Genomic DNA, 25,227 nt, shown 5'->3' on the forward strand with positions numbered 1-25,227 from the left:
AGACACCAGGTATGGGGAATAGCATATTATATGTTTGCCCATACTCAACAGTCCTCTGTGAAGACACTAGGTATGGGGAATAGCACATTATATGCTTGCCCATACTTAATAGTCCTCTATGAAGACACTAGGTATCATGAATAGCACATTATATGTTTTCCCATACTTAACAGTCCTCTGTGAAGACACTAGTTATGGGGAATAGCTGAATGTGAAGAGTAATTACTAACTGGTCAGAGTTACTGAACTCAGTTCAAGGTTTTTGCAGTTTTAAATGAAATGTAACTTATCATTCAAAAATAATTTTCTCATCAGATGACTGTGACACTTACATTTTACACCCCTTGAGTCTATAGGTTTCTTTATTACCCAAAGTGAACATGAACAAAGATTGGTCAATGAACAAACTCTAGGCCAAATGATGGTCTGCAAAATGGATTTTTCTTTGAGCCACAATTACCAAAGGAAAATTTTGATCTTTTAATCCCTAAGATCAACAGAACTTTTCCATACTTTAAGTGCAAGCGCACCACAAACTAGTCAATGCATGTGGTCTTCAACTAAAGATATTAAGAAAAAAACATTTTTCTTTGCACCAGTGACCTTGACATTTGACCCTTTTAGCCCTATATCAATAGGCTTCTTCCTAACCCATGTGCAAGCCATCCGTTATGTTTGACTCAAATCTGTGATGTAGAACTAATACATTTTTGCAGAAACCTAGTTCTTCTTTCATAGTTACATTGACCTTTAAACAACTGACCCCAACACTAGCAGCCTACTTCCATACCCCAAATGTAAGCTATTTACAACGTCTGGTAACAGTGGATGGTGCAGAAGTCGTGTTCTTGTACAGGAACAAAATTAAGGAATAGATGGATGTATGAACATTGTAAGATGATACATTCAGTCTGGTATAATGATATCAAATGAATCCACTCCAAAGCATTTCATTGGTTGATACTTTTACAGTGACATTCAAACTGCAATACTGTACCATAATAGGACTTGAACATATAAAACCTGAAGTACAGCTATAGTCCAGCACCCTAAATTTGTATAGTATTCATGCCAGTATCATCTGACTAAACAAGCTTAATGTATATTCTCTGTTGTTATCATGCCCACAGGTGGCACATGAAGCATCTATGTGTTTGCTCAAAATTTAGTGGTCTGCTGCTTGGCTGCCTCCTGTTGTCCACGTCAGACTGATCTGTCCAACCTACTTTTCCAATGAGTGTATCCATATCTCTTTTGGGCATCCTCTTCCCCGCTTCTCCAGTGGTGTACATTTCAGTGCCATTTAGAGCAGACTGCCACCAGTTTATCATTCCGTATCATGTTTGGCCAAAAAATTCTTATTCTCTGAAGGTTCTTGGTGTGGAATGAGTCCAGTTTCTTGCTAATGGCTTAGGTTCTCTTCCAGCATTTGGATCCATATAGCAGAATACTTAGTAAATTTGATATGAAGATTATTAGATTGGAGAGATATTCTGATTTCTGTATTATCAATCTTGATATATCCTCTGCTTCACTTTCATCAGTTGCAACTTTGCTACTAAGGTATGTGAACTCATCTCTTCTGCTTCTGGCTTGTTGATGGTGGTGGTTTGCTTACTGTGTTGTTTTCCTTGAAAGCTTAGGTTTTCCTGTTTTCATACCCACTCTGTCTGTTACTGCTGCCAGCCTGTCTGTCCTTAGTTCAATGTAGTGTCTGTTATTGCTGCCAGCATGTCTGTCCTTAGTTCAATGTACTGTGTCTGCTATTGCTGCCAGCCTGTCTGTCGTAAGTTCATTGTACTGTGTCTGTTATTGCTGCCAGCCTGTCCATCCTAAGTTCAATGTCCTTGTGATGACCAGATAAGAGGATTCAATCATCTGCAATATCCAGATGGTCCAAGAAGGTGGTTAATGACAAATGAATTCCTAGATTCATGTCAATTTTATCAATCAGTCCACTGCAAGATTGAACAGAAGGATACATTCTTGTTTCACTTGGTTCTAATGTAGAGAGATGCTGCCACGATTCAATCTAAAGAGGGGAGTTCCCCCTTGTTCACCAACATGAGCATGTGATTATAAAAAAGGAGGGAGAAAAGCAAATGGCCATAGTTCAATATTTAATAATACTTCAATACCCATCATTCAGTCTTCTTGCTGCACTCTGTTAGAGTTATACTGAAATCAGAATTTTTAAAAAAGATGTTGCCTCTAGTTGGAAAAGCATTAATATATATTGATGGTTTGTGTTTTAAGTCTGTTCCTTATTTGGGTATGAATAGTGTACTGTATTGAGTCTTAGAGGGTTAGTGGAATATGTCATAATTAAATAAGATCAATGGGATAGATATAAATTGTGAAATATTCAAAACCATTTTCATTTTTATGATGATAAACAAATACCAATATCGCTCAATAATAAAACTGAATGTTATGTTTGTCTTTTCTTATCTCTTAACAGAAAATGTATAAAAAGTCATAAATATATTTTAAGCTTTAACCTTTTATAAGCATTTTTTATTTAAAAGACCCTAGACAGAAATCAAATTTCAAAGGAATTAACCACTCTAAGTATAAATATGTCATCATAGGATTAAGATTTGAGTTATGCCCCTTTATGAACATAAACTAAGCAAATTATCTCCCAAATGTCAGCTTTACCTATTTTACTAAAGTCTGATATATATATATATATATATATATATATATATATATATATATATATATATATATATATATATATATATTCTATCCAAAGATAATGGCATAGTTAATATGAGTATACTCTACTGAATGTTGTCCTGGAAGAACATTAAAACCCTGGTTTACGGACGAAGCTACAAATACACCACTCCCTCAATAACTCATGCCCTGATAATTCGCTAACCTGCTTATAACACAGGGTCAGGCATGGATCCCATTTTTTTAAAACCAGAAAATACGCCCAAAATGATCTCTATTTGTTGAACATGAACAAAATCACAATCAAAATGGGTAACTGAAGTGCTGATATATCGCTCATTTTATCATCAAAAGCAGCAGATAAAACCTGGAAATTTTAATAACAATTATGAAATTATCAACTTTTAATAAGGAGTCATATAATTTGTTATATTTTCTTTCCAAAGGACATTCTTAGTACACCGTAAATAATGATATTCAATGAAATATTCTGATCAATGAAAATGTCACTCACGTCAAGCAGTAGCATTACTTAAATACATAAATACCAATGGAATAAATAGTTTCTTATCGTGAAATTTGTGTTTTAGTGTAATCACCATAAATGCAAAGTTTTCTCTTGTATCAAAATGTAGGTGTCAATCTACCATAACATCTATGTCCACAAGTGTTTCTCTGAAAACGTATTAAGTGCTGCTGTGTCTTGATCTCTGACTTGTGGAAGCATTTGTTGTGTTGTTGCAGTGAATTAAAAGCTGACCTTCTTTGTGTTATCATGTTAACTGCATCTTCTGTATTAAATACTAAAGTAGGGGGAGTAAAAGAAAAGTTAAAAGGAATGCAGTGGCACTGGTCGTACGTCAGGTGAACTCATTTCTACTGATCAGTTGAACTCTGTAATAAATATTATTGTGCAAGTAATATAATTAAACTACCCTAAATTGACCTACTCAATCATAAATGTGATCAAAGATAGCAAGGCAACCAAGCGAAATGAATACTTCCTAAAATAATGATCTTTGTTTCACAGATGGAGACCATTGTGGAGAAATGAATTTCAGAGAATTCCTAAATTGACACTTTATCCTCATAGATGATAAGAAGTTTCACAGTTACTTGCAATGAAATCATGGCATCAATATTTACTAACTAAATACAAATACTGATTTCTGACGCAGACAATTATCTCATGAAATAAATCTCATTACATTTGGAAAAAGGAATCTTGTTCAGTAGTGTATCAACTGTTAGTCTGGTTCCCTCATCTGAAGACTCTCTGCTTCAGACTCCACTATTACAAACCACCCAGGGAACCAGACTAAGCAACAAGAACAAAAAGTAGTGATGTAATACACAAATGTTTTTGTGCACAAGTGATGGTTGCTGAAACCAGCTGGAATAACATTAACAATCTTTCAGATGTTGGGCATCTTGAAAATAAATTAAACTTATACAGAATAATGACCAATTTCATTAGAAAAAGTGCTTTACTGACAGTTATTCTCGAAGTGAGTATAAAGCAAGGATTCAGTCATTAAACAGCCCAGTTCCCACTCAACCCATGGTTTTCTTTTTAGGTCCCTATGTAACTCACGTCCTTGCTTACAGTGTGGTCCATGTTTTGGGATCCTGTTGTGCACAAATTATCGAGGGAGAGGTGTAGTTAGGAAGATAAATGCTTCCAAATAAATGTAACCAGGAATAACAACTGGATAAAATAATGTGAAAAGATGTTAAATTTCGTTAATGTAAATAAAATAAAACAAAGCATAAAGGTAACACATAAACCTATATTCCAACTTTACCAAAATCTGATCAGGAAATAAAACTCCAGACTGCAAACATGCTCAGTCAATCAGATGCAAGAAAACCTCATGATCATGTCTGGATCTCACTATGGTGGTGATCTAAGAGCTTGATGATGTAAGCCCACATGCCAAGTTTGATCAAAATAAAATCAGAACTACAAATAGTAGCAAAGTCAGCCAATCAGATGCATGATCACTTCTTTAACATATATCTCGCTCATTATTAACCTGTCTGACATCTTGCAATATGTCCAAAGTTTTTATCAAAACTGAATCAGAAATACAGACTCTAGAATGGTAACAAGCTCAGGCAGGTCAATGTAAAACAACGGGACAGCGTACAAGGAATGACCAATGTGACCGCACACAACTAATGACCACTGGGACAGCATACAACTAATGACCAATGGAACAGCATAAAACTAATGACCAATGGGACAGCACACACCTAATGACCAATGGGACAGCATACAACTAATGACCAATGGGACAGCATAAACCTAATGACCAATGGGACAGCAAAAAACTAATGACCCATGGGACAGCATACAACCAGATCATAGGCATTCAGAACATCGAGATCAGTCCTACTACTTTGAACAAATTCCAATAGCTGCCAACACATAAGCTATTTATGAAACAATGATCAATCAAAAAGTCATTTGCAACTTCTTGGCAAGTACTACAGTCATTTCAGTTGCAGAAGTGTTCTGGCAGTTCTATACGAGATTTTGGTTTATTTTCTGCAAGGAAATTTCCAGCAAAGTGTTTGATTTTCTTCTGTAGATTACTGTACTGACATACATCAGAGATATATTTTTTCTTGCCTGAAGGAGGCAATCAGTGTGTAAAGTCAGAGATGAAAGGCACCAGTACCACATGTTGGTGTGTTGACAAAAGATAAGCATTTGCTAGTCTTGATTCTTTAAGGGTTCAGTCCAGTGATTAGTAGAGTGGACTGAGATTACTTAATGTTTGTTACTGAAAACAATATAAAATTCCATTTTAATTTTGTGCATGATCATATTTCAATAATATTTTATGCTTGTCCAACTGTGCTTTCAGTTTGGCAAAAATTGTTGCCCAATATTAATTTTTGGGCTCCTTGGCACTGAATTTTATTACCAGTCATTACTATGCATGAATCTTGTTCACATTTGTACTAATATCTGAGATATTATCTGTATAAATCGATATTCCAAGTTTGTCAATACTGGATCAAAACCATCACCTCCAGAGTGGGCAAATGCGGATGGATGATGAATGATGGTCACATAACCATAGCACTAAGCATGATGGCCAGGTGAAATAAAAATTGAGAAGTGCCTTTTATCAGAAATACAAACTGTTCTTAGTAACTGAGATTAAACACCATGCCACAGGCTTGGGAGGGATAAATCCCTCCAAGCCCCCAATACTTTATGCAAAAATTTCAACATTTATAGGCCAGGGTCACGCTACCAAGCAAAGTGGGCGAATAAATCTCCTAAAAGATGTAAACTATGCCTTCTCTGTTAGGAAAGCAAAAACAACTTTGTCCTGCGATTGTTTTTGGAGGTACGTTGAGTGATCATAAGTTTTGAGATGCTCCTTGCATTTGCCAGTAGAGTTCCAGTGTTGTGTTGTAGTTCAAGGTGAAATTTAGGTATCAAGCCATCAAATAGCTGGCATTGATATTGTTTACACTGAAAGACTCTGGCACATTCACAGGCATGTGTTTTGAAAGCTGATTGACCATTAATTATTTCCCAAGCAACTATCACTGCCAATTTCTTCAAGTTGTCATTTTATGATAAAACATACAAATTTGTGTCTTGAAACTTAAACAATAGTATGTAAATAGAAATTTATGTTTTAAGAGTAAATAGAAATTTATGCTTTAAGAGTAAACAGAAATTTATGTCTTAAGAGTAAATAGAAATTTATGTTTTAAGAATAGAATCAGTGATCAGAATAATATAACTACCACATATAAATTATTTTCTTGATAAAATCAGTTTGAAGCTTAAATGAACCTGTCATGGGAAAATAATGCGGACAACACTGTACCAGTTTATCAGATTGTCTGTTTTGCAAACTATTGGGCAGATATATTCAGGAAATGCAATACACAATTCACAGAAATCAAAATCTAAATATTGTTTTTAAACATCTAGTTTTAAAATTAAATTATGTAGGTCAGCTATGTATAGGACAATGCTATGTTGTGGCATTTGAGTATCACAAGGTCAAAGTTATTTTCTAACATCACTCATTTTTTTGAAAATATTAAGAAAAAAACAGCAGCAAAGCAAATACTATTTAACCAATGCCTAAAATTGCTACAAGACAAATATTAAAACCTTACATTTGCAATCCTATCAATGGACTGTTGTAACAAAGCTATATTACATTAAGACAAATCTTTCTAAAAATAGCATCAATTCTTGAATAGGCACCCAAGCAACCACTCTTGAATAGGTAACCACATGTTGGCTGTGTCAATTCAGTTGGCAAGAAGGGTTTAGTTCATTCATAAACTGACTTTAATGCTTAGTATGTTGTCTTTGAATAGTTACAGAAATGTTTTACTGGCAGACGCTCTAACTACTAGGTCACTCAAGCGGTACCATTATATAGTGAACTTTCACAATGTAAAAATAACATTCGGGTAGTTGATTTAACATTTTTACTTACTTGCAATTACAATACCGTGATCTAGTTACACAGTTAAAAGTCATTACAATCTATAGCTAATGCTTTTCTCATTTAATGTCATATGGCTACAAAACACTGCATGACTATGGTAATTTTTATAAACAAATAAAATGTGTTTATAACATACGTACAACTCAAATTCTTTTACTTGAAAATAAAATATTACATGTACTTCAAAGATATGTTAAATGCAAATAAAGCATATTGGTAAATAGAGGGCATAATTCAAAATAGAGAATGAAAACACACTCACACACATATACTGTGTTCTTGCTTTGTGCCCACTTCTCCCTGACTGTCCAAAAGGAGAAATCACTTCTCAATAAAATCCAAGTCTAGCTTTACCCCTGAGGGGCACATCTAAGCAACTTGCTTGACATGTGTACTAAGTTTCATTGAATTCCTTGAATGGTATGAGAACTATGCTCTGGAAAGGAAAATGTTTATGGACAGACCGAAAGATTATCATGGACTGAGAGATGGGCATAATAACAGATATATCCAACACTACTGGGTGACTGAAAATACACTATGTACCTGTTCGTGTTTCATCTGTGTAGGATTTGGTTGGAGATTCTTCATTTAGACTTGGAAGTGGAGTTTGTTTCTCACCTTTCTGAAAAGCATAAAAACATCAAATTTTGAAGTCTACTGTGTGCCATATACATATGATTATCATGGATTATCAATGGCTAAGTATGCTGGACTAGTGACTAATAGGTACAGGTTCAAATCCTGCCCAGACATGCTGGGTTGGAAGTCATTTTGTGTCTCGGGGCAAGGTACATAACTTCAGTAGCCATGAATGAACATTCTCGTGTTGATCGTTGTTAAACACAAAGCTGATCTTCAATGGTACCAACTATTGTGGACTTTGCACTTGCTTATATATATATATATATATATATATATATATATATATATATATATATATATATATATATATATATATATATATTAAACTCTTCTTGTTTTTTGTTTGATAATTGAATTTTTTAAATCTTTCTAGTCATAAAAACAAATAAATGAAGTCAGTTTGCAAAAGAAAGTTATACATATTAGTGAAAGCAAAAAGTTATATACCAGATGCTTATAGTCAAATGCAAATTAGTGACAAACAGTAAAAATCAGATTCCAAACAATGAAACTTTATGTGAAGTTAATTAATATTTCATGTGAAATATGATTTAATATTTGAAACATTTATAACTGGAAATTGTTCTGAAATCACAAATGAGGAACCCAGGTGCCTCAAAACTGATGTAAACCATAAAACATAACAGGAAGGATGAATGGAGAGATTGAAAATAGTAAATACTACATGCCACACCCAAATCTAATGTGGAGCATAAAATTAAACAGCTGACAAACACAAAAAAACGAGTCCCAAAAGAATTTTGGTAAGAATTCAAGACCATTTTTTTTCTTTTTAACTGCTGAGCATTGAAACAATCTCAGACATTTTTTAAATCATCACAAGATTTTAAAATTAGCTGTTATGAATCTATGACTGGATCCAAACTAAACGAATAAAAAGTCTTTTGGTTTAAAACTCCATCTCCATGTCACCATCCTGCTAGAAAAAGAAGCAAAAACATGATTTTCAAATTGGTCACTATAGCAGTCATGTTGGCGGTCAGATCGGCATCATTTTAAGTTTGAAAAAAACACAAGATATTGTAAGAAGTCTTCTGGTGAAAACCCTGTCATATGACTTTCCAATGAGGAGTAGCAATAAAACAAATTTCAAGACAACAGTCATTGTGACCAAATTGAATGTCAGATCAGAGGAGTGGCAATAACATTTTCAAGATGGACACTGTGGCAGCCATATGGAAGCATCACTATTTTCATTAAAGCCCACTAAGGGGCCCCGAGTGGCCGAGTGGTCTAAAGCGTTCTCCGTTACAGATCACTGCCATCTGTCTGCGTGGGTTCGAGTCTATGATTCGGCCAATGTGGGTATGTGAGAAAGCTTGCCAGTAGCTTCTCGTGGGTCAGTGGTTCTTCCCGGGGTTTTCCAGGGTTCTTCCTCCACCATTAATACTGGCCGCCATACATAGCCTATCATGTGCTGAAAAATGGTGTTAAACCCCACAACAACAACAACAACAAAGCCCACTAAACCATGCAAAGAATGTTTGTGTAAAGAAGTTTTATGTCAATCCTTCAAGTAGTTTAGGAAGAGTTCAATAACAAATTTGTGCTAATGGACAGATAGACAAGAGACAATGGATGACCGATAACGTACAACAGGCCATCCCAAAAGGCTCTTTACATACACTGACAGTGTTTAAACCAGCAACAACTCACATCACCCTTTCTGTGCATTGATCTTTTTGACGACACACGACGATCTTTTGGTCTGACTGCTATTCGGTGTTTTGCTGCATTGCTGCTCAAAGATTCTGTAGCTTTAACTGGCACCAGGTCAAGGTCCATCTCACCTCCTAAAACAAAAAAAATTATTCATTTATATTTTATGTTGATACAAGTTCTGACAATATGAAGATGAAAGACAAAGCTTCTATGGCTCACTGGCATATCCCCACACATTTTATTACATGCCCTCACATCCAGACCATGACCCAAATTTGTTACATATATTATTAATGCTTCTATAATTGCACAAAGTTTGGTAAAATATATTTTTTTTAATGTCATGGTAATTGCAGTTTCCTAACTCCTACCTATCTGATCTCCTTTCTGAGCAGAGACCCAAATATCATATCCTTCCTAAAGATGGTCACCACCTGGTCAAACTATGCACAAAGTTTGATGAATCTGGACTCCGCAGTTAATAGGTTTGGTTATGGACAGATGGATGGGCAGAAGGACATATGTAAATATCACAATATCCCCTCATTAAAGCATGTGGACAAATAAGTTCTGTTAGTAGCTCTGATGCTGGCATAGTGTGGAAACTTGATAAAACTACCACAGAGATCTTTCTATTTTCTACTTCTGTATGAGGAAATTCCTGATCACATCTTATTCTTGGGTGAAAACAGAAAACCTCAGAAAAACGCATGAATCTTCCTCCCAACTGAATATATATCAGTTAAATATTTTTGTAAAGTGAAGATATAGGTTTTTAGGCATTCAGTTTCAGTAGGATCATCATAAAATTGGATGTATTCTGACGAGAAAAGTGTCACATGACCTTCAAAGTGATGCCTATTCTGTGAGAACCTAATTAAGCACCGGCTTTGTTTTGATGTCTGTCTTACATAATTTTTAGTTGCATCGTTACAATCTATTAAAAATTGACATGTGTCATATTCTCATGTTAATTAGTCTTACATATCAAATCAAGTAATGGGAATAAAACAAAAAAAGTTAAAAGGCATGCAAATCCTATCGGTATAGGAACCAGCAGTCTCAGTCATGTGACCTCATTTCAACTATGAATCAAATGCTGTGAACACTGTAAGTATATGTACATAACTACAGTATTTAACATTAATTAGTGGTTTATTGTACTCATTCACAATGGTGATCAACAATAGCAAAGGAACCAAACAAAAGTATTACTGGTACTAGGTGCATGCTGTAACATATACATGTAATGCACAAGGTTTTTGGTGGTACACATGTGATGTGTGTGTTGAAATTACTTGGGAGTAATGACCATAAGTAATAGAAATGAGTGAAAACCATCAAGTTTTGTAAAATTCAATAAATAATTTAGTTCCCAAGAATAAAAGTGAAAATATAAAAATAATTTATGGTATTGCAAATTAAATCCCATATAATTCTAGAATTATGAACTCGAGTCCTAATGAATAACATTCTGAATAATCTTTAGAGGTATTCCAAATAATTTCACAATGCTGAAGGTGATTGAAATGCCTATTGTAGCTGGTAGTCTCTAATGTCCTAAAGTACCAATGGGCTGAATTGTATTGATGTACCAACAGTCTTTCATTGAAACACAGCAATATAAGCCAAAGTTTCTTTTGTTTGAATTTATTATAATTCCCAGTTTATGTTTCTTTCCAAGAATATAATTGAGAACTTTGTATTTCCAGAGAATAATAAATCATTTCGCCTAAATCAAAATCTGAATATAAAAATAAAAATGATTTCTGCCCAGATGTTATACCACAGGAATGAATAATTTCTAGATAAACAAGATTACATAAAAATTAAGACACAAAAGAGCCAGGATGAAGGACAAAAGTTCATTTCCAGAACCATCGGCCACTAAAATTATAATAAAGAATATGGTAACCACAATGTCCTTGACTCAGACCAAGACAAATATGTTTATTGTATTGATAATGATCCTAATATTAAACCCACACTCACAGAGAAAATATTAGCTATGTATTAGTTTACAGAATAACATAAGAATCAATAATTTTGGGCAGGTAAGCAATGAACTTTATTTTGGACAAGGTCAGCTACATGATAAAATTTTACATAACCCACATCATATAATGAATACAAAATACTAACACACTGGACCCCTACTAACCCTTTATAATACCAACCCAGAGCTGTATCAATATATTGGACCCCTACTAACCCCTTATAATTACAATCTAAAGCTGTATCAACAAAATTCCCTCTTATCACAAGCCAGTTTCAGGGTTTAAATGATTAACTGGCCTGTACTGCTGTCGCAAAATGAAAGACAAATTCGCCGACTATCAACACAGGGGATGCCAAAACATCAAGCTTTCCACTGTGTGCAAAGTTATGATGTTTGTTCAGCTAAAACACAAAACTAAAATTGATTGATGTTGATCTTAGTTGATCTATATGAGAATTTCAGCCTTTACTATTACCACTCTTCGTGAACATGTAAATTAAGATGGTTATGTGCCTTGTACAATTAAATGTTCGTACCTTTTTAAAAATATTACCTCAATTTGTCGGATCGCTTATATCATTGAAAATTAGTAACTTGTGAGCATGTGATTCAACGTAAAGGAAACAGCTATTAAGGATTGGCTGAAATGTTATCTAGAAGAGCGCAATTTGGTCAAAACAATGAATAAAGCAAAATCTGCATCTAATGTGTTTGGGAATAAGTAAGGAATTAAGTGACGTTATGCACGCTTTGCATTGTGTAAGTACTGTACATTATAGTTCAGCATGGTCTCCCTGGTAAACTCAACCGGCCCGCGAATTGTGAAGTTTGTATTACCTTTATTTAACTTTGTGTTGGTGAAATCAGAAAATATGCACATGCAAAATAATAACAAGAGCAACCATAGTATTTTATAAGAGTTTAATAATTGTCGGGTCACTAAAAGTTACTTTGTTTGGTCTATGTCTTAGGACACGGAAAAAATTATTGTTTCATGTCCCAAGATTAACAACCATTACAGCAGTCAACAAAAAGACCTAAAAACTGTCAAGTTTAAACACTGGCCCACAGATAAGCCACCCCACCCATTCTTCCAGGCATTTATTTTTTTCTAATTATTCGGCTTATATGCAAGTATATACGGTAACTCCTAATAACAATAACAAAGAGCTGTATCAACACATTGGACCCCTACTAACCCTTTATAACCACCCATAGCTCTATCAACATACTGGACCCCTACTAATCCCTAATAATAACAACCCAGAGCTATATGAACAAATTGGACCCCTACTAACCCCTTATAATAACACTTCAGAACTGGACCCCTATTAATCCGTTTTAACAACAACCCATATCTGTATCAACATATTTGGCCCCTACTATTCCTAATAATAATAACCCAGAACTGTATCAACATACTGGACCCTTACTAACCACTTATAATAACAACCCAGAACTGTATCAACATACTGGACCCTTACTAACCACTTATAATAATAACCCAGAACTGTATCAACATACTGGACCCTTACTAACCACTTATAATAACAACCCAGAACTGTATCAACATACTGGACCCTTACTAACCACTTATAATAATAACCCAGAACTGTATCAACATACTGGACCCTTACTAACCACTTATAATAATAACCCAGAACTGTATCAACATACTGGACCCTTACTAACCACTTATAATAACAACCCAGAACTGTATCAACATACTGGACCCTTACTAACCACTTATAATAACAACCCAGAACTGTATCAACATACTGGACCCTTACTAATCACTTATAATAATAACCCAGAACTGTATCAACATACTGGACCCTTACTAACCACTTATAATAACAACCCAGAACTGTATCAACATACTGGACCCTTACTAACCACTTATAATAATAACCCAGAACTGTATCAACATACTGGACCCTTACTAACCACTTATAATAATAACCCAGAACTGTATCAACATACTGGACCCTTACTAACCACTTATAATAATAACCCAGAACTGTATCAACATACTGGACCCTTACTAACCACTTATAATAATAACCCAGAACTGTATCAACATACTGGACCCTTACTAACCACTTATAATAATAACCCAGAACTGTATTGACAAAATGGAATAGACTCCTACTAACCTCTTATAATAATAACCCAGAGCTGTATCAACACAGATGACCCCTATTATCCCCTTAATATAACAACCCAGGACCGCTACTTAAACCACAACCTTGAGCTGTATCAACACACTGGACCACTACTAACCGCTTAAAATAATAACCCAGAGCTATATCAATGCACTGGGCCACAATGAACCCATTATATTGTAATAACAACCAAGAGCTGTATCAACACATTGGGCCCGTACTAACCCCTTATAATAACAATCCACACTGTATCAACACATTAGACCGCTACTAACCCCTTATAATAATAACAATGCAGCACTGTATCAACACACTGGACCACTACTAACTCCTTATAATAATAACAACGCAGCACTGTATCAACACACTGGACCACTACTAACTCCTTAAAATAATAACCAAGAGCTACACCAATGCACTGGGCCACAATGAACCCATTATATTGTAATAACAACCAAGAGCTGTATCAACACATTGGGCCCGTACTAACCTCTTATAATAATAACCCAGAGCTGTATCAACACAGATGACCCCTATTATCCCCTTAATATAACAACCCAGGACCGCTACTTAAACCACAACCTTGAGCTGTATCAACACACTGGACCACTACTAACTCCTTAAAATAATAACCAAGAGCTACACCAATGCACTGGGCCACAATGAACTCATTATATTGTAATAACAACCAAGAGCTGTATTAACACATTGGACTCCTACTAATCTCTTACAATAACAACCAAGCACTGTATCAGCATATTGGGCCCTTACTAACCCCTTATAATAACAACCCAGCACTGTATCAACACAATGGATCACTACTAACCCCTTATAATAATAACAATGCAGCACTGTATCAACACACTGGACCATTACTAACCCTTCATAATAACAACCTGACACTGTATCAGCACAATGGACCCCTACTAATCCCATGTAATAACAACCCAGCACTGTATCAACACAATGGACCCCTACTAACCCCTTATACTAATAATACTGAACTGTATCAACACATTGGAACCTAACAAACCCCTTATAATAACAACCAGACACCATATCAACACACTGGACCCCAAACAAACCCCTTATAATAACAACCCAACACAGTATCAACACACTGGACCCCTATAAACCCCATATAATAATAATCCAGAACTGCATCAAAATGATAAATATAAAATTTAGATTTCAGTAACCATAATTCTCTTCACTGATATGAAATAAAATCAACATCTGCATTAAAACAATGGCAGTAAATCAGGCAATCCTTACAAAGATCAAGCCATAAAATAAGAAGCAAGTGAATGAATGAAACCTGACATCAACAACACTGACCGAGTTTAAAAGCCTATTATTCTGCAAGTACATTTAATATCATGGGAGTTCTGACATAATTAGCCTGGTATAATGATTCAGGAAGTGCATGTAACTGAATGTTGAAATCTGCCATAATTAGCCTGGTATAATTTTTCAGGAAGTTTATGTAACAGAATGTTGAAACTTGACATAATTAGCCTGGTATAATTTTTCAGGAAGTGTATGAAACATAATGCTGATGCATGTATGTACACAGTAGTAGTTTATGGCATCTCTGCATAAAAGCAACTATGTAGTGCCAACAAAAGGTTAAGTTAAAAAAAATGTACAACAGAGCTGCACATAAAACCTTCCATAATAAATGTATAATTAAGTACAACAAGGTAAATTATTAAATATAAAAATGTTAAAATTCTGTAAAGTGTATATAAAAAAAGGTAACGGTAACGGTAACACTTGTAAAATCCTTGAAAAGTCCAAGGTTTTTTTGGTGGTTCATCATCATACACTTTCCTCAAGCAGTTCATGTCAAAATAGTTCTGTCACACCATTTCTTCAAACAGTTCATGTCAAAATATTTCTGTCACACCATTTCTTCAAACAGTTCATGTCAAAATATTTCTGTCACACCATTTCTTCAAAGAGTTCATTTCAAAATATTTATGTCACACCATTTCCTCAAACAGTTCATGTCAAAATACTTCTGTCCCACAGGGTGGAAACTGCCACACTCAACAAGACTGCTCCACTGTCAGTGGAAGCTGGCAGGACACACTCCAGTTGAGGTTCAACCTTCAGGAGGTATACAAAAGTCAGGTACGGTTGTATGCATGTCCAATACGCCACTCACCCCATCAATTTGTTGTATTTAACACATTAACCCCTAGTGACGACTTGATGGGGCAGAGGTAGCAGCCTACTGCCGAGCTCTGTAGCATTATGGTCGTGCATGATACACTAAAGACTAAAGTGGGTGGTATTATAGAAAGGTTGTTGTTGTTGTTGTTGTGGGGTTTAACGCCATTTTTCAGCACACGATAGGCTATACATGGCGGCCAGTATTAATGATGGAGGAAGAACCCGGGAAAACCCCGGAAAGAACCACCGACCCACGAGAAGCTACTGGCAAGCTTTCTCACATACCCACATTGGCTGAATCTTAGACTCGAACCGCCGCAGACAGAGGTGAGATGGCAGTGATCCGTAACGAAGAGCGCTTTAGACCACTCGGCCACTCGGGGCCCCGATATAGAAAGGTAGACAGACGTAGCTCTACAATGATACCGAATAATCTGGAATATCTAGTTGTACTACAAAATTCAGATAAAAAAACCTAATTTTTTGGACCTGACTTTTTTCTACTCAAAATACGCCCGTGGTGGGAATCCGATTTTGTGTCCATATTTTAGACTTTTTGGTCTCAAACTGCTATGAACTGCAAACAGACAGATGAGCCTTTGCAAAAAGTATGATAAGATGGGCATTTGGAATAAAGAGTGGTCTCGATACAAAAACAATGGCTCCGTTTAGCAAAAAAAAAAAAAACAAGAAAAAAAAACCTCCAACTTTTACCTATCTGCTCATGCACGAGTCAAATAGCCAATGAAAACACTAGGAAGTATGTTATTGAAAGATCACCAGGGATTTGGTGTTTTCAGATCTATTCAGAAATAGCTTTCAAAATGTGTTTCCTACTCGATTATCAGGTGAAAATGACAAAAACCTCCAGGGGTTAATGTGTTAAGGGATGCCATTCTCCAATAGTGAAATAAGGTTTTTAAGTTTGTGGTATAGCTGATTTAAACAAAATTTGAAGTCTGTAATTTTCCATTCAGAAATGAGTGCATGGCCACTTTATCTCTCATTAAATTACTATTTATGTGGATTTGGCAGCCGACACTATGGAATACTTGTCACTGATTTTGAGAATACCTGTTTCGATAATATCTGGGTCATAAACAAGTTGTCCGATTTAGGATTGTGCAAGGGTTTGAATGTGAAACGGGAATCAAGAAACATGGTGCTGAAAGCTGACATAATTTGCCTTGTGTGATCATGCCTAGTAATGTTCGCATTTATAGGCTATCCCCCTGATTTATTATTTTTAACTCACTAATGGCTTATAATAAGTGTTTTTATTAAAAATGCCTGCCATACAAAAAAGCATGCCATGTCATCCATCTGTCAAACTTGACATACTGGTACCTTTGAGTTAGCCGAGTGGTCTAAAGTGCTCTCCGTTACGGATCATTGCCATCTCACCTCTGTCTGTGGGGGTTCGAGTCTAGGATTCGGCTAACGTGGGTATGTGAGAAAGCTCACCAGTAGCTTCTCGTGGGTCGGTGGTTCTCCCCGGGGTTTTCCCGGGTTCCTCCTCCACCATTAATACTGGCTGCCATGCATAGCCTATCATGTGCTGAAATATGGCATTAAACCCAACAACAACAACAACAACAACAACAACCTTTGAGTTACACTGACAATGTAACTGGAGAACAGTCAGTACAAATGGGGCAAGAAATCTGTTACCCTCATTTGTGCATAAGACCCCCCCCCCCAATATTTTATTTGAACACCAGTTTAGACACCAAGGTTTGGGTATTTTTTAACTCAATCTGGTCCCCAGTTATGACACCAAAGGGAATTTTGACTCAATTTTGCATCCTGAGGGGGTAAAATGGAAATGTCGCTTCACATGATATTCCTTTACCTAAACAATGCCTCCCTCATGAAGCAAAGGTTTAGTTTGCAGTAGATATGCTTCAGTGACCAATGACGGTAGGAAAAAACAATTGTTTTGATAGGAAATACATGAGAGCAGAAAGCAGGTGACTGTAGTCACAATATTTGCAGATGATGTGTGTGTGTGAGTGATTTGGATTTTTAATGTAGCTTTAACAATTTTTCAGTCTTATCGCTACGATGTCTGCAGTGCGGCAGTTTACAGAAATGTCTAGCACTGGGGCATCATGCCACAGACATGTAGCATGATGTCCCACAAAGTCATATTATTCCGAGACCTGAGGCCGACCAGTCCTAACACTAACCCCTTAATGCTTTGCGCCATGCGAGGCAGCTGTTAGTACCATTTCTGTCAGTCTTTGGTATTACTCAGCTGGGGATCTTACCCACGACCTCCCGCATCTGAGGCAGATGCTCTAACCACTAGGCCACCGGAGCCATTGGGGATGGGTGTGTGTGATTTGGATTTTTAACATAGTTTTAACAATTTTTCAGTCATATCGCTACGATGTCTGAAGTGTGACAGTTTATAGTGATGTCTAACACTGGGACATCATGCCACAGACATGTAGCATGATGTCCCACCCAGTCACATTATCCTGACACCAGTCCTAACACTAACCTCTTAATGCTGAGTGCGAAGCGAGGCAGCTTTTAGCACCATTTTTGTAAGTCTTTGGTATGACTCGACCAGGGATCGAACCCACAACCTCCTGCATCTGAGGTGGATGCTCTAACCACTAGGCCACTGGAGCGGTCGTGAGGGGGGGGGCTGGGGAATTAATGATTTAGAAAAAGGGACTGCTATGTCAGTATGTATTATGGATGTATCTGGTCATTTTAAAATACTTCCTATGATCTAATTATTATATTTCTCTTGGTCATTTTAAAATACTTCCTATGATCTAATTATTATATTTCTCTAAGTATACCTTTCTGATTTAAAAAAAAATGTTATTTTAGTTTAAAGAGCAAGGTGACAGGTCACAGGCTGAAACATACAATCTAAAATATTCTATTGAAGTATTACAATTCTTTTCAGGGATGTGAGGACTGAAACATAACATTACAACTGCAATTGGTTTTGACAGGAAATAGGTATAACACACTAACATTTCAGCACAGGTTAAAATTACAGTGGGTGTCTGACATTAAATCATTGTGTATAAAGATTTTTGGTGGATTTGGATAAAACAACACAGAAACTATTAAACATGGGGCAAAGAAATCCTTAACACCAACTAGTGAAATAACAGTATTGAAAACTTTCATTGTTCCAAAGCTGAATTTGTTTATCTCATTACCAAATCCATCACCAAATGTTATTAGGGAATAAAGGTATTTATCACCTATATATGTGTGTCAATCATAAGTGAACACACTAAACAGAGTGGAGTAAAAAGAAAAAATGTACTATATAAACTGCATAAATGAAACTTAAAAATTATTTCTCCAATTTTCATGAACTTGTCACAAAGAACTTAATATGCATTTTTGGTGGGGGGAGTAAAACTTACCTGTCACTATTATTAGAATTACCTTTTTTAAAAATGATTGATGGAAGAAGATATGTGTCCTGAGAGGGGAGAAAGAGTTCTATTAAGTTCAAATGCAAGTTCAAAGTTCAAATGTAAACCCTCCTTCACAATAGCAAAGATCCTCTGATTTTCCATGATGTTCAACCAGGCCTCCAAAAAGAGGGCCAATCAAGCACCTATTTGTATTAAAAGTAAGAAGTATGTGATTCAGGAGAGGTGAGGTGTTCCTTGGGATGACCTGTCTTTCCCCCTTTTGCCACTTTGGAGATGGGGTGGTGGTAAAAGTAGACCACTTTTCCCTGACCTGCTTCTCCACTAATTTCATCATGTTTGTGGAGTGGGCTTATAGGAGTATTGGCTACTTTGTTGTTGTGGTTGTGTACTTGGCTACTTTGTTGTTGTGGTTGCGTACTATGTTTTAGTAGCTTAATCAGGATGTGTGCAGACACTGGCTAGTTTGGATGGGTCAGCTACTGATGCGAAGGACCTATGTTGCTGATCTCTAGTGGACATGAATAAGGTCTCAGAATCCACGTGTGCGGCCCTCAAAAGCAAAAATGTTTTAGAGTCCAATCCTGTATCTATACATAGATGAAAAAGCTCTACTGACAAGGCCATCGGTGTAGACAATGCGTGTCTTGAAGTCTTCACCACAACTTCTAACAGTTGTTGCAAGGCAATGAGTGATAACAATTCTCCCTTGTGTAAAAAAACAGGTCAGCAGGTGAAGCTATAGTCGTTAATGACTTGGCCTTTGACTCTAAAAACCTCCAAGAATTTAAATGAGATGCAAGCAAAAGAACTTGCTGAAATGTGCACTGGGAAGCATCGGCATCCAAGTGAGGGGATGTCAGTGGCCAGGCAGGTGAATCAACCTCATAGTTAGAGGATGATATTAAGAGTCTCAATGTAGCAAAGGGGATAGACAATCCTTTCTTCTGTCTCACCATTTCTTGACCTTTGCTCAGCCATTTTGCAACTTTTCTAAACACTGGAGAGTGAGGAAGTAGCATTAAGTCTGATCTGGTTATAGCTCCTGACAGTTTCTCTAAACAACAGAGAATCTCAGTGTCACTTGAACACTTTGGTTTTTGGGCACATGTCAGGAGAAAGAAGGTGGTAGACTTTATTAAATAGCCATGTCGAATGACCAAAATCTAATCCTTCTCAAAGAGGCAAGATGATTGTGGTGAGGGATTTGGAAAACTTAGAAGGATAGGGTATACCCTCTCTTCTGGAATTTCAGTAAATTTTTGAGAATCTACAAGAACTGACATAGCATCATCCTTCTGTTCCAAAACTCAGTTTGAAAAAATAGAATTTTAGCCTGACTGATCCCTCTGTGGGGAGGGCCAGAAAGGAAGGACATATCAATTATGTGTCAGCATGGGGAGTAACAGAAATGTCCTTAAAGGGTGTTGTGACAGGAGTAAGAATGCTTCTCATCTCTCTTTGGTCTCTAAGTCAGACAGGGGATTAACCCTCACCTCCCTACACAATTGTTGCTGCAGACCTTGTCATTTGTACACGAAGGCAGCCACATAGACAACATCCATGGTAGAGGTAGTTCTCTCCCTTGTTGAGTAAAGATTCACATACCAATAGGCTTGAAAGGGAACATGGGAAAGGAAGGGACATCAGTCCAATTTCCTAGCCCAGTCCATGTGGTCTGACAACGAGGTAATGTAGCAAAAGGGAGGTATTCAAGCCCATCTGTAATGCTAGACTTGGATTCAGCATGTCTTGCAGACCTACACCCAGCATCTGGTCTGTCTGTAACTGGTACTAAGTGGCTGGTCCATGACCTGTCACTTATAGACAATGTTCTGAAACAAGAAACGTCATTTAACAAAATAATAGAGAAAAGAAGATATAAAAACAAGAGTTGCATAAACTTCGTTGTATCTCTTACTGCTGTATTGGAAACAAGAATGTTGGAATTTATTGGGTTTAGTCCATTTACAATTTATAAACACAAGAACATCATTGTGTTGGAGTGATGTTATAAAAACATTATTAAACACTTAAAGGGACCTAGAATCTATTGGAGAGATGTTATAAAAACAATATTAGAACACTTAAAGGGGCTTAGAATCTATTGGGAATAATGTTTAAAAACAATATTAGAACACTTAAATCGGTCTAGAATCTATTGGAGTAATATAAAAACAATATTAGAACACTTAAAGGGGCCTAGTATCTATTGGAGTAATGTTATAAAAACAATATTAGAACACTTAAAGGGGCATAGAATCTATTGGAGTGATGTTATAAAAACAATATTAGAACACTTAAAGGGGGCCTAGAATCTATTTTAGGAATGTTATAAAAACAATATTAGAACACTTAAAGGGGCATAGAATCTATTGGAGTAATGTTATAAAAACAACATCAGAACACTTATCTGTTAATAAACATTTCTACATTCTTTTTCTTTTGTGAGACTCCATGTCTAGACCATGCATTATAAATAATAATCAAAAAATATCTGGACCCCCGTATTGTAAAACTGTTGTTATTGGATAATTTTCATGAACCCAAATTACTGAGTACTATTACTACCAGAATGCCCTTTATGTTGGGAGAAAGGGTGGGTGGCTCATCATGTGAACAATGCATGAATGAAAATTATCAGTGTTAATCTGATCAATTTGACAGATGTAAATATAGAGGTTTTTCATGTTCACTATAAAGAACTAGTAATGACAAGCCCTGGTTATTAGCATGAAACCAATGCACTTGTAGACATTTGCTATTCCGAGAGTTTCTTTGTTCCATGTATTGACTCAATGGTCGTCTGGAAAAGAATAGGATGCTCTATAGGGCACAGATTAGACTGGGTCTATACACTTTTTTAAGAAATCTCTTGAACAGTGCATCTAGGATGGACGAGGTCATTCCATGAAAAAAGGTAAAGCTTAATAATAATCGTTACATGTAAACTATTACTATATTAAAATGCTGGTATTAAGGACACGTACAGGCAAAGGAATAGATAGAACATTCTCTGATTACTGAGGGTCAATTCCTATACTCATTTATATTTGCAATGCACAGTCAATCTGCTGACTGTGATGGTAACCTATCACAATATACAATCTGCTGATGGTAATCTTATCACAATATACTATGTACAGTCAATCTGCTGACAGTAGCCTATCACAATATACAATGCACAGTCAATCTGCTGACAGTAGCCTATCACAATATACAATGCACAGTCAATCTGCTGACAGTAGCCTATCACAATATACAATGCACAGTCAATCTGCTGACAGTAGCCTATCACAATATACAATGCACAGTCAATCTGCTGACAGTAGCCTATCACAATATACAATGCACAGTCAATCTGCTGACAGTAGCCTATCACAATATACAATGCACAGTCAATCTGCTGACAGTAGCCTATCACAATATACAATGTACAGTCAATCTGTTGACGATAACCTATCACAATACAAGTCCTTAATATGGAGGTTTACTACAGAATAAAACACATTCATTCCTACTTCCAACTGTACTTGTCGGATGCATCTATGTCTAACAGGATGTACACAACAGAGCAAAACTTGTTTGGTTATGAGATAAATGTAAAATGTAGATCACATTGACCTTTTTCTGTCATAAAGTTGCTAACAGAGATTCATGCAGTCATCTAGTCTGATGACTATAGCATGAATAAACTTAAAACAAAAACATTATGCAATCAGTTTATTATGAAGTATGTGTCACACTGACCTACTTCATAATGAGGGTGTAGTACTCATCAAGATGCATCCCCACAAAAAGTTTCATGACTTCAGCAATAACAGAATGAAACAATGAAACAATATCATAAACACCTGAGCTAAATATAAAAACACGACAAAGATTGTACAACTGTGTACATTTGTGTACAAAACTGTCCACCTCAGGTACATCCCCAGGGAGTTTGTATTTCAAACTGTTTCATAGGACCTAGAAAGAAACAACAGTTGAATGCTATGCGGCTGAACATAGGTACATGTTTCAATTTGTTGACACTGATGCCTGAGGTTGTACACAACCTCCCCTCTTCTCAGGGCCAGACATTTGTTGGACCCACTTACCCCCATCACTGAAACATGTGCTGATAAGAAAGTAAGAAACTGACTAAATAAAAAGATTTTTATATCAAGATAAAAAAGTTGTTTCTTTCATTTAGGCTCCCTTGTCAAATTTGTGTGCTCCTTTTCTTCTCCAAATATGCACCCCTGAAAATGGCCCCCTATGCAAGTGCACTGCTCCTAGCTTGCACCAGCCTTGCCTCTACTGCAAAAAGGTGAGCAAGAAAAGGAAACTTTGAAACAAACATGACACTTTTGAATATAAAGACAGCCATCAACAGTTCCAAAAAATATTTACCTAGTACATGCAAGAAATCCTGAAACAACTGACTCCTTTCAGTATTATTCCAACTCATGATGGTAAGATGTGAATTCTTAATCACAAATAAAGTTTATAATGCACAATATTGTTATGCCCATATCGGACCATCACATGACAAGAGATGTGAATCCATGTACCTCATAAATAGGTGAATGTCCATGCGGACAAAGGAAACATTAAAGTAAACAGAATACAAAGGGATCAAGACACAACAAGAACAAGATCAGAAGAACTGCCTGATAACAGTGAAATGATAACCTGGTGTAATGATAAAGCTAACCTAGGTAATTTACCATATATGTACCTATATGAGAAGTCAAAATGTTCCATTGTGAGTCATTTTAACTTTACCATGTATGTTTCTCTGTGACCATCTAGGAACTGTGGCATATATGCCTCCAAAGAGAACACATCAGAGTATATTACAGTTGCAAAAATCAGATTATTCTTTGTCAGCCTCTGACCTTATATGCATACAGTAACTGATTATTAATAGTAGATATATTTAAACAAGAAATTCTATACAAGTGGTTTTGCATATGAAGTGATTGTAGTTGATTTTTCTGGGGCTTTCTGTTATCCTTTAAACATCCTAAATTTGATACATATGAGGCTGAAAGCTGACAAAAAATAATGGAACCCATCCAAGCATACTGTAGATGTCTTTGATGGGGAGCATTACTGGAGTAAGCCTGAGACTGTGCATGTACAAATCCTCTCAATGATAATATTTTCCACCCAATGCATTTCTTATTAGACAACAAAAAAACCCCAAAGTTTTAAAATGCAACACGATTGGACAATGGCTCTTTTATAGCCCATGTCACACAATCTTATTGAAAGAGCTCATCTGAAGTAAGTGTTAGCATCAAAATGCATTTAAAGTATGCAAAAATATAACGACTATAAATAATTAATTTACACGTTTACTTGCTCAGCCTTAATAATGGCTCCATCCATCACAAGGGGTAACGGATTACTGCCGTCTCACCTCTGTCTGCGTGGGTTCGAGTCTCGGATTCGGCCAATGTGGGTATGTGAGAAAGCTTGCCAGTAGCTTCTTGAGGGTTGGTGGTTCTTTCTGGGGATTTCCCGGGTTCTTCCTCCACCAATAATACTGGCCGCCATGTATAGCCTATTGTGTGCTGAAAAATGGCGTTAAACCCTACAACAACAACAACCATCCAAAGTATGCTTGGATGGGGTCCATCACTGTGACCACCTAGTGACTGTGATGAGCAGTACCCTAAATGATGATGACACCCATCAGGTTTCATGACTGTAGTACAAGCAACATATGCCAGAAAGAAAGAGCCAAATACAAAACACACTGCTGACATCTACAATGAAAACACCAACTGTATCGGGTGTATTCTTTGCATGTAAAATGAAAATAGAGTCCCAAAAATCTACAATAAGAACAAGAACCACCCTGCATGATTTTAGGTAAAACGATTATACGTCTACAAAGATAAAACCTATATGGGGTCTGTCAACTGTAAATATCTACGTGATGTGCACATGCTTACAATACCTTATCCGTGCCC

The 25,227-nt window shown here is 36.3% G+C and overlaps 1 protein-coding gene across 2 annotated transcripts in view; it reads right to left on the reverse strand.

Annotated features, from left to right (window-relative positions):
* LOC149796752 (uncharacterized) overlaps positions 1-25,227 on the reverse strand; it is a 162,354-nt gene that overhangs the window by 18,792 nt on the left and 118,335 nt on the right. For both annotated transcript variants that reach the window (XM_089961402.1, XM_089961401.1), the window contains 2 exons: positions 9,501-9,637; positions 7,725-7,803 (listed from right to left, as the gene is read on the reverse strand). In XM_089961402.1, coding sequence (XP_089817528.1) covers positions 7,725-7,803; positions 9,501-9,637 — 216 coding nt within the window. The remainder of the gene's footprint in view (positions 1-7,724; positions 7,804-9,500; positions 9,638-25,227) is intronic.

Source organism: Sinohyriopsis cumingii, chromosome 6 (assembly GCF_028554795.1).
Source record: "Sinohyriopsis cumingii isolate HCF-2022 chromosome 6, ASM2855479v2, whole genome shotgun sequence".
NCBI lineage: Eukaryota > Metazoa > Mollusca > Bivalvia > Unionida > Unionidae > Sinohyriopsis > Sinohyriopsis cumingii.